At 46.7% G+C, this 11,397-nt stretch overlaps 1 protein-coding gene across 1 annotated transcript in view; it reads right to left on the bottom strand.

Annotated features, from left to right (window-relative positions):
• Positions 1 to 9,904: 9,904 nt before the first annotated feature.
• Positions 9,905 to 11,397, bottom strand: part of LOC307070574 (uncharacterized protein) — a gene marked incomplete at its 5' end in the record, with an annotated part of 3,998 nt that continues 2,505 nt past the window's right edge. Inside the window, 2 exons of the mRNA XM_079729081.1 lie at positions 9,905 to 10,196; positions 10,533 to 10,536. Coding sequence (XP_079585207.1) covers positions 10,074 to 10,196; positions 10,533 to 10,536 — 127 coding nt within the window. The 3' untranslated portion in view covers positions 9,905 to 10,073. The remainder of the gene's footprint in view (positions 10,197 to 10,532; positions 10,537 to 11,397) is intronic.

Genomic DNA, 11,397 nt, shown 5'->3' with positions numbered 1-11,397 from the left:
AAATGGATTGGAATACTGCAAACGTGTGCTGAATGTTTATGCACATCCTCCATGTTCTGTTGGAAATTGACAAAAACAAAAAAAAATGGTGAGCTCACTGGGATGAATAAAATGGGTGAAGAATGACCTGGAGCCGCGGTGGTGGTGGTGGTGGGTTATTGTTGCCAGCTCTCTCTCTCTCTCTCTACCCGATGACCAAACCCTGGCTCTGCCACACCACTCAATCTTCATGAGAGCCTCTTTATTGCAAAACTCTAATGGCTACCCTCCACCATGATCTTAATGTGCACATTAAATATTTATAAATCCCGGGTCAATAACGGCCATAACCAGAGCCTGACTAGACCCCCCACCCACCCGGCTGTCCACCCCCACCCCTCCTCCGTCCATCCACCCGCCTCTCTGCTCGAAATGCACAACAAGGCAAAGGTCACGGGGGTCAGCCAATCAAAAGAGAGTGAGGGTTTTCGCCACGTCCGTATGTCGCCACTCTTATCAAGACTTTCCCTCGCGCTCCTGCTTATCTGTCAAAGGAAAGAAATATTGAAAGCAATATTGATCCTAACTAGCCTTGTGTTGCCGGGGGCAGCGCTTCGAACATCAGCGCACGCGTGCATTGTTCTAATTCACACGGAAAAACAAAGACCGCTCCCATAATATACGCCAGGAAATAAACAAATATCGGACGTTAAAATGATTACTGTCCTCGGATGACTAATAACCCAAGGGGCCGGGATTATAGCGCATGGACGCTAAACTTGAAGAAACGCTGATGTTTGGAATAAGTCAGTATTGTTTTTCTCATTAAGTTCCTGCGTTAATTGACCTCACAGCGTGTCTCATCGCCTGCATGGGGGGGCCGCAGAGGGGGGTGCTGGCTGTGGGGTGGGGGGGATGGGGGGTGGCCTGTACGACGTGACCATGGCCAGTACCTGGGCTAACGTCAGGTGAAAGATCGTGTTCCGGTGATAGCGAGGCACAAAGGAACGGCCGGACAATGGGCCAGTCAATGGAGAGCTCCAGTTGAAAGCGGCACAATGGCCGTGCATGCTGGGAATTGGGCTGGACGATATAAAGGAATGGAGGCCTTCATCGGGGCCGTGGAGGACAGGCATTCAGAAAAGAAGAGGTTTTTGTTTGGGTTTTATCAATCAAGCCCTTTCCCATGAGGAAAAACAATTCAAACTGACCTTAAAAGAGGAATATTACCTTACGCATCTCCCCCCGCCCGCCCCTATGTAAGTCTCTTATTGGAACGCTTATAGGTCTGCTCTACCTCCGCTCTCGCCCGTGTGTTGATTAAGCGCCTTTGTGGCCGCATGTGTACCCCGTCGAGACTAAGAGGATCCTATTAATCACACAATCACTACTGATGATTCTCTGTCTCTCCACGGTCAGGGGCGCTGAACCACTGAAGGCTCCGGGATTTGCTCTCTGACGGACAGGGTTCGTTCAAACCGCCAAGCAAAGTGTTTCTCCAAGAAGTTGAGGAACATCGTAGGACGATTACACAAAACGTTGTTCACTGCCGAACTCGAAAACTTTACAAACGCGGGATACTAACTTTTCAGGCGATGATGAGGCAGATCTCTCAAGGAGCCTGACCATGACTTTGTTATTTATTTATCGGGGTTGTTTTTTTGTAGCTGGACGTTAACTTTATCTTCTGCCTGAGAATGAGTCTATCAGATAACGTTTCCCCTAGCTACTGTACGCTGGGACTCGGCTTTGCCAGAAGCAGAAAAAAAACAAAACATTTCCCGATCCTTCCCAAAGAAATCTTTGGGAAGGATCGGGAAATGTTTTTTTTTTTTTCTGCTTCTGCTTCAGTGCTCTGAAATACATAAAACTTGTATCTGGGTGTCATTTGATACTTCATCAATGTTTCAGTGCATTTCAAATCAACCAAATACTGGGGCTTTACCCCTTTTGGTCGAGATACAAGTTTTCACTATATTTCACTCCCTTATGTACTTCCCTAAGTCGTCATCCCCCAACCCTTACCCTCACATCCCCCCCTCCCCCCAAAAAAAGAAAAAAGAAAGAGTACTTTGGAAAGAAACGAGCGGTCACAGACTGTTAGACTGCAGCGTTAAAATAATATCACTTGAACTGCATTTTCTGCCCTAGCAGTCTCCACCAAATAGAGCCCCTTTCATAGCACCCATCTGTACTGCTTTGTCCACTGGTTCTGGATATGATATCATCTATTAATAATGTATTGGCAATGGATTACATAAAAAGAGAGCAGAAATAACATCCAATATTCATGCCCCCTGAGCTTCGCTGTGTCCAATCCGTTTGGCCCATAAAACCTTAGCCCCATTTCCATATCCGCTGTGGGTCGCTACAGGTCTCCCACACAAAGGCTTACAGAACAGCTAAACTCGGGGAAAAAGTGCCGTTAAAAAACGGGGGTGGATTTCTGAACCCTTATGAAACAGCCACCTTTGGGGAGGAGACGGAGAAGAAGAAAAAAACAGCAGTTAAAATAATCTCCTTTTCCGATTTCAGCAGCTACAAAAAAAAAGAAAAAGAAACATGGCGGTACTGTATTTCCCTCTTTAATTGTGCCACTTGAGAAATTGACGTGCCTCGGCGACATGGCATGAAGTCTCGCCGTTATTGCGGTCCCCTTGGCGGGGGGAATGTTGATACAACATCTGCATGCTATAGAAAGTAATGGAAGTAGCAGAGGCGGCAGCTGCAGCTCTACAGGAAGTGGCCCATTTTCAGGCAGCGCTGCTGGGCGAGAAACCGCTAACTGCCAGCCCGGTCTCCCAGCCTCTGGTTCTGGTTGCCAGGACACGGTGACAAACACGCCGGGGCCGCGGAGCGATGCATCCTGGGACATGACAGCGCCTGTTTGATTGTCAATAAGGCTCATTAGTAGGAGGGATGGGGGAGCGAGGAGGAGAGATGAAATGGCTGGAGACGGGGGGCTCCCCTCATGTTTCATTATCCACGATTTATTTTCCCGCCTTTATTTCATCAGCCCGCGTGCTGAAATTGTCCCTTGTCGTCACTTTGCGCGTTTAAACTTTTTTCTCTTGTCGATATTTTGAGGTATTATATTGAGTTGTATTATGTGTTATATTGTCAGCATCGACATTCATACGTATATTGTTATTATTAATATAACATAATCCATTCCAAACAATATTTTATTGAGTAGTTGTAGTATAGCGCTAAAGTGGAGCATTATCTACGAACATATTTTCTCCACTCACTTTCCCCCCAACCCGATTTAAATGTTACATTTTTATTACTCCTTACTTCAACGTTGGCTCCTACATTAATAAATAAAAAAATCTGAACAAGGCCTTAAGTACCCCATAAGAACACACCCGGGCACAATATAATCAGTCCCTCCTTTTCCAAATCATCATCATCAGCACCACCACCATACAGCCCCCATCAGCACCCCACCCTTCTCCACCAGCACTCTCTCTTTCCTGTGGTCTTAAGCCCTCTCTCATCTGGAGAACAGTGGCGGAAGTGTCCCCTCGTTCTCTCCCAGCTAGGACTGGCCAACAAAGGCAGAGCGTGGCACGCGGGCCTCTCTCCCTCTCTCTCTCCTTCTCTCTCTCTCTCCCTCTCCCCGAAGAGTCCTTGTCACGCCGCGCCAAACCGCTGTGATTATCGTTGTTTTTGCAGAGAGTGTCCGTAGCCTGCCAATACCGCTGTTCCATAAATGAATTTGGCCCCTCGTCAACGAATTACCTAACACGCAGAACTGTGTATGTGTCACATCCAATTCCAAGTCACCGGCTTTGGGGTTGGGGGGGTGGTGGAGGGGTTGGGGGTGGTGGAGGAGGGCGAGGGTGGGGTGCACTGCTGGCTCTAGGACTTAATCATCAATCGTCAATCATAATAAGCGAGGGGCATTGATAGGACCCCCACCCCCCAAGCCCCCTCACTCTACCATGCATGTGAGCACACACACGCAGACACCAAACACATACACACACATGAAACATACACACACACATGAAACACGTACACACACACACACACACACACACACAAACACACACAGAAAAGCACATGCACGCACACGCACACACACACGTACACACTTAAAATGGAGTCGAGTCAACATTGAATAACTAGTTTATTTATTTTATTGTATTCTTTTGGTTTCTTATTTAGTGTAAGGGTTTATTATTCTTGGCTCTTCTATCACTTTATACCAAAGTACCAACGTCTTTTTTGTCAAGAAATCCATCTCCGTAAGAGTCTTTTAACACTCACACAGACACACTTTTCTTCATATATATATATATACACAAAACACACACAAACCACACGTATTCACATATATATATACAAACACATGCAAACCACAAACACACCAAAACACTATCAATCCCTTCATTATGCAGCCTGCTGCATGTGATATTCTGTCCGTACAACCATGCATGCATGTTATCTTGTTTGTTTTGCAGAAAGCAAAAGCGGTCCTACATGGTGATGTTTCTCATAATCTCCCCTCCCCTCTCCATTGCCCTCACCCTCTCTCCCCTACCTCACCCTCCCTCCCTTCTGTTCCCTATCCTCTCACCTCCTCCTCCTCCTTCTCTCCCATCTCCTCTTCACCTCTCCCCTCCACCTCTGCAGTCCCCTCCTCCCTCTGTCCCCTTTACTCTCCTCCATTTCTCCCCCCCCCCCCCCCCAACTCTCTCCCCTCCTCCAGCCAGTGTATAGATCCTAGACTCCCAGCCTACTGGGGCCAGAGGCGCTGACAGAGGCCAGATGCCGCCTCCTCCTCCTCCTCCTCTCCCCAGCCCGTCTGGGGGGAGACTGGGCCAGGGAGAGACTGGTGCCATGGGGTCCTGGAGCCTCTGATGTGTGGTGGAGCCCCCCTACTCAACCCACCCACCCACCCACCTACCGCCGTCTGCCCAGCCGCCCCCCAGCCTTCGTCAACATGACCAGGGCTAAGTCTGCACTTTCTCCCCATACCCCGACTTGCCTTGTCATGGACGGGTGGTGTGAATTAACACATGCACACGCATACATATATTGAGACACACACACACGCATGCATATATATACACACACACACACACAGAATTTTATATACAAACACACACACATGCATTCCTATATATACACACACACGTATGGATACTATTCACACACACACGCATGCATAAATTATATACACGCATACATGCATTCGTTTATACACAAACATACATGTATACTTATATACACACACACACATGCATCCATACACACACAAACACTTACAGAATGTTATTACACACAACATACATACATATATATATACATATATATATATATATATATTTAAACACACAGACGCATATATATACAAACACATTTGCACAAACACACGTACAGAGATATAATCACAAATATATAAACAAACAGATTCACTTGGATACACTCACCCACATACAATCACAAACGTATAAACACACACATTCATTCACTCACACACACACTGGCTCTGGCTCTCATAATGGTCGTTCATCATCAGCGCGCTCTCAATTAGACAGAGCCCCGCCCACATCACCGCGGGTCCACGGGGTCACACAGCCGAGGTGACGCCACGAGCTCACACACACGTGCCCGCTCCTTCTAACGCACACACAGCGCACACACACACGGTTGCACACTGATTTTAAAACGCACACCCACACACTGACGCTCCTCCTAATACACACAGAAACACCGCTCACACACAAACACAAGGATACCGCTCAGGGTCTTTCCTTATTATCTATTTCCCCATTAGTGTTGAAGATTTTACTCTTTGTAAACAGGAAATCCCCCCCCCCCCCCCCCCCCCACACACACACACACACACACACACACACACACACACACAAACATCAAAGTAGCGCCATGATGTTTTCCCTCTGTGATCTGTGGCGTGGACAGCGCCATGGCGTGCCGTGCCGTGTGTGTATCAGACATGGTGTGCGTGCGCGTGTGTGAGTCTGTGTGTGTGTCAGACGTAACCACACCAGCTGTCTTAGCGCAGAGCCGCCGTGTCAGGGCCATCGAGACCGGCCTCCCGGCAGACAGAGGAGGGGCGGGGGGTTGGTGGGGGGGCAACCCGATAGCACAGCCAAGCACCCCCCACCCCCGCCTTCCTACCCTTATGTCTGTCTGTCTCCCTGGTCCCCATGTCTGTGTGTCTGAGCGCCGGTCGCTTCCTATCTGCATGGCCAAGCGGCCACTGGGTTCCCTGGTGGCCTTGCTCTGTTAATGCTCCACAAAAACTAAGTTTGCTTGTTTTCAAATTTTTGGGTTTCAGCGCACACACACAAACTTCTGCCCGAGTTACGCGAGCACATTGAGTGAAGGACAGATAGCGAGTGCATATGCATGTCGTCTTGCATTTCGGCTTAGGTTGGTGAATGACAGCTGGCTCTCTTGTTGGTCAACACAGCCGCAGTCATGTGCCTATGAGATGATCCACTTTATACGGTTTGTGAGAAAACCAGAATGTCATCAAGCTGGGACTATAACGTTTAAACACGGCGGTGGTGCGGGTATCTGACGTGATCTCGTGACCCGGCTCCATAATGAAGAAAAACATGACGTTTGAGATTTAGCTTGTGCAGGGTGTTGTTTGCCAAGGATGTTAGCGGTGAGATACACAGTGGTAGTTATATCTAAAATATACTGCGGCTGCACCGGCAGGCATTAATAATACACCCTGGTCAGGTCAAAAGCCACGACTAACAGCCCAGAAGCCACCAACCATATCCCCGCTCTTTCAGTGTCTCACTTGAGTGTTCTGTCATATGTTAAAGCATGTGTGTGCACACGTGTGTGTGTGTGTGTGTGTGTGTGTGTGTGTGTGTGTGTGTGTGTGTGTGTGTGTGTGTGTGGCTGAGTGCGTGTGTGCGTATGCGTGTGTGTGTGAGGGGGTTAATAAATGTTGAATCAAACACCGCACGAGACACTCACACTCCTTAAGGGTTGCCCATTAGCGGAGTGTGGGTGCACGGGGAGTTTATCAGTGTCTGGGTGATTTATGAAGTCAGGCTCAATATCATCCACTTCACCCACACACATATGGACATACACACATGCTGCCGCTGCCGCAGCCGCACTCCCGCACATGCAAACACACACACACACACGCACCTACGCACGCAACCACACACGCACACAGCATGCGCACTCAGTCACTTTCCCCCTCTGTAGAGGAAGCGGATATTAAGGCCAAAATTAACGCTTTCACAGAGATTAACAGCCCGGGTGATGAGATCGTCCCAGACTCTCTTTTAATCAAATTCCTTTTCATCTCGTCGCCAGCCGGAGCACGCAAGTGGCACACGAGGTACACGCATGTTCGGCGAAACAAAATAAATTAAATAAACCATTCTATTAGCGTTATAATTATACTGGCACTTAAAAGAAATACTAAGAATAGCCCCTTTTTTATTATTTAATTAACTTGGACCACGCGGCCACGACTTCGACTACTGCCACGACCACTAATAATAAAAAATAATAACAACACATTCATTATTAATAATCACACACGCCAATTACTGGCGAGGAGGCGTGCATGAATATTTGAGGCTGGACTTGTCTTTCAACATCAATAAGGCGAAGATTCACCACCACCACCACCACCAGCAGACACGCGTCTTCTTGGCTTTCGCTCAATTCACGGAATTCCATAGAATTTACTTAGTAGCCACGAGCGAAAAAGACGAGAGAAAAGGGAGAGAGAGAGAGAGAGAGAGAGAGATGGAGGGGGAGAGAGAGAGTGCGAGGGAGGAAAAAAGGGGTGCTTACATTGCACTTCAGAGTGGGGCTGTCTTAAATGGGACCCCTTGTGGCTGTGTCACCGCTCGCTTCGTTAGGGGGGCCGCGAGTAGCCTGTAGTCACCACAGGCATCATTAGCTCTCTGTGAAACCCCGGGCTGAGTCTCATTCTTCATCTGCCTGTCTGCCGCCTGAAGATCCAGCGCCGCGGCTGGAACTGCGCTCCGATGGCGGAGTAAGCGACTCCAGCCAGTCGGAATCAGACATCTGAACGCAGTTGATACGCGAGGAGGAGGGGAGGGGAGGGAGGCGAAGATAAAAAAAGCAGCGTGGTATCAAATGTATTCAGTGGGAGTGTAGGGGCCCCCGTGCTCAATTGGGCTGAGGAAAGGTTAGGATGGAGGTTATTTTCGGAGGTGGGGTTGTTAGTGGGCCACCAGGGCTGTGCAGAGGGGCCCATCACGATGACCAAGTATGGGGTCACTCCGGAGAGGAAATAACGAACGTGGAAAGAGAAGGGGCCGGATTTAAGTAAATCCGGTTGAATGATGTCGAGAGAGTGTGACATCAAGTGAGGGCTGGAGGAATTATGGAGGAAGGGTGAATGCAATTTAACAGGACAGAGATCCGAGTGAATTGTCTTTTTGGTGCAAAACGTCGGTCGGCGCAGACGCCTCACGTGGAAGGACTCAAATAAGCCCAAGATGAAAATGAAATAAAACATGAACCTTAAAGTTAAAGATTAAATGATGTGCGTTAGGAATTCAAGGTTGAAATGTTCATTTCAGTTTCCCGTTCTGTGCTGCCCTCTAATGGAAAAATAAAACGCACTCAGAAGAGATATGAGTTACAGCCCCCGCCACACAGCTGACGTCTCTGCCAAGAGAGGAGCAAGGGGAGGAAAATAATGTTGGACTGAAGCACAAAAAAAATTTAATCATTAAAAACCATTAAAGATGAAAGGCATTTTATATACATTTTTTAATAAAAATATCACGTTGAAAAGTGGAAACCTAAAGGAAGCAGGAAGACAACTGCATTGATCGCGTGACAAATAGACAAATAAAAACATTCATATACATATTATATGTACTTTTATAATCCATATGCGCGGCATCACCTCTCTAGTTAATAGACGGATAATAACGACCAGAGCGCAACAATGAGATCTAAATGAAGACAAAACCAACGCCTTACAACAAAGCTTTGTAGCCGTAAAACTCCCAGCCTTTAGTACTGGATGTCGAACAAAGCATTTACTTGGCAGGAAATTAAAAAAAACAACAACAAGAGTTACAAAGACTAATTCTGAAGAAAAGGGGAAAAATATAATAAACGAAAATAACAACAATAACAATGCAAGAGACATATTTTTAAAGGAATAATAATTCTTTAGAAAAGCCATTCCAGCGATATCTGGCAAACAGCACAGAGACTCGTGGGAACATATGTTTGTAATTCCTTGTGTTCTGTTTAGGTTATTTTTGTACATTCTAATTCTGCCACGACTCCGTATCACATTAGCCAGCCAGCTTCTCTATTCTTAGATCACTTCTTTATTCCTTTAAATATGCATCTGAATATTTACCATCACCTCCAGTTGTTCCATAGTATCTGGCAATTTGCGGTATAAACTTAAGGACTCTTATAATGAAAGGTTGTTGTTTTTTTGTTGCATTTTTTTGTGTGTGTACCGCACTTTACATACTTTATTTACGTTAAGAATAGCCCCCTTTATATTATTCAGTTTTTATTCTATTCTGTTATTATTTGAGTACAAAAACATGTTTGTACTGTCATGGCAACGCATGGGAAACTTTGACTTTTATGGTAGTTTCGCTCTGTGTTCCCGCTTTACATAACTTTAAGGATTGGCCTCCTTTTTATCATTCAGTTAAATTCAACGACTTCTTATAATTACAACAAAAACCTTCACAGAATCCTGGCTCACGGCAAACTCCATGACACTTAATATTAGCTTTTGGAGTTTCTGGGTGCAGGACATTAACCTTCCCCTCTTGGTCTCTCATGGGCGAGCTGCCATTTCACTGACTTTAAGAATCTGCCCCCCCTCTAATAATATCAACAACACATTCATAGTGGCCTGGCAAAGCATGGCAAACTTTATGTCTTTATGATGACATTTTGTTCTCGTTTTGTTTGTTTGTGTTTGTGTGTGTGTGTGTGTGTGTGTGTGTGTGTGTGTGTGTGTGTGTGTGTGTGTGTGTGTGTGTGTGTGTGTGTGTGTGTGTGTGTGTGTGTGTGTGTGTGTGTGTGTGTGTGTGTGTGTGTGTGTGTGTGTCTACGTGACTCTACCCTCCAGGTCTCTCGTGGGCGAGCAGCCAAACTTTGAGGTGGTTGCCCCGGCCTCCCATGTACGCGCCACTCGGCCCGCTACTGGGGACCACTCTGTGGCAGGGGATCACAAGAGGGACCTGGGGTGGGAGAGGAAGAGAGAGAGAGAGAGAGAGAGAGAGAGAGAGAGAGAGAGAGAGAGAGAGAGAGAGAGAGAAGGAAGAGAGAGAGAGAAAGAGAGAAGGAGTAGGGAGAGAGAGAGAGTGAGAGAGAGAGAGAGAAGGAAGAGAGAAAGAGAGAGAGTGTGTGCACAAGAGCGTGAGCGCACACGAGAGAGAGAGAGAGAGAGAGAGAGAGAGAGAGAGAGAGAGAGAGAGAGAGAGAGAGAGAGAGAGAGAGAGAGAGAGAGAGAGACCGCCGCGTGGTAAATTAGGTCACGGAAAGACACGACACAAAAAAATATGAAGCAAACACACATGCCTGGAGAACACAAAACAGGACCCCCGACAGAGGGTGTAATTTTTGTTTAGTTCTCCGAGGATGGCCCTTTAATCTGCGTTCAAGCTGAAGGGAAATGTTCAAATAATACAAACGACTGTTGGGAAGCATGCTGGAGCACATTTTTTCAATGATCTTTTCCCTACTTTTACAGGCCGTGAACTTAACGTGAAATCCAATGCAGGCAAAAATGATGAATTATTCTACTTCATGTAAAAGATGACAATTTTTGGTACTATTCAAAAACATTCACACATTATCACCAATCTAAAACATATAAACACACACACCTTCATTGCTCATGCAACCCCTTACGCATACAGGTTGCATGGCAACACAGGGATATATTTTAAGTGATAACCAGCATTTCCTACTTTGTACCAACATGAATGTAAGAGTATGTCAATATAAATTTGCACTGCTGCTTTTCATGATCACAAGTTGGATATAAACCCGACGCCACACGTGTCTGGTTTGATCCCGCTCACAAACCCACCAATGGAGTGTGATTGCTCCGTCTTTGGGTGTAAATGTTTTCTACTCTTTAATAGTGTAAAGCAAAGACGCAATCAAAAATTAATGGGCAAAAACACCAGCAGCAGGATGAATATTCAATCGAGAGAGAGACAGAGAGAGGGAGAGACACAGAGCGAGAGAGAGAGAGAGAGAGAGGGGGATAGCGAGGGGGTTAGAGAGAGAGAGAGAGAGAGAGAGAGAGAGGGGGGGTTAGAGAGAGAGAGAGAGAGAGAGAGAGAGAGAGAGAGAGAGAGAGGGGGGGGGGGTTAGAGAGAGAGAGAGAGAGAGAGAGAGAGAGAGAGAGAGAGAGAGAGAGAGAGAGAGAGA

The sequence above is a fragment of the Pollachius pollachius genome, assembly GCF_949987615.1.
Source record: "Pollachius pollachius genome assembly, chromosome: 2".
NCBI classification, from domain to species: domain Eukaryota; kingdom Metazoa; phylum Chordata; class Actinopteri; order Gadiformes; family Gadidae; genus Pollachius; species Pollachius pollachius.
The sequence above is the reverse complement of the archived record's forward strand: the minus strand, read 5'-3'. Positions and strand labels throughout refer to the sequence as shown.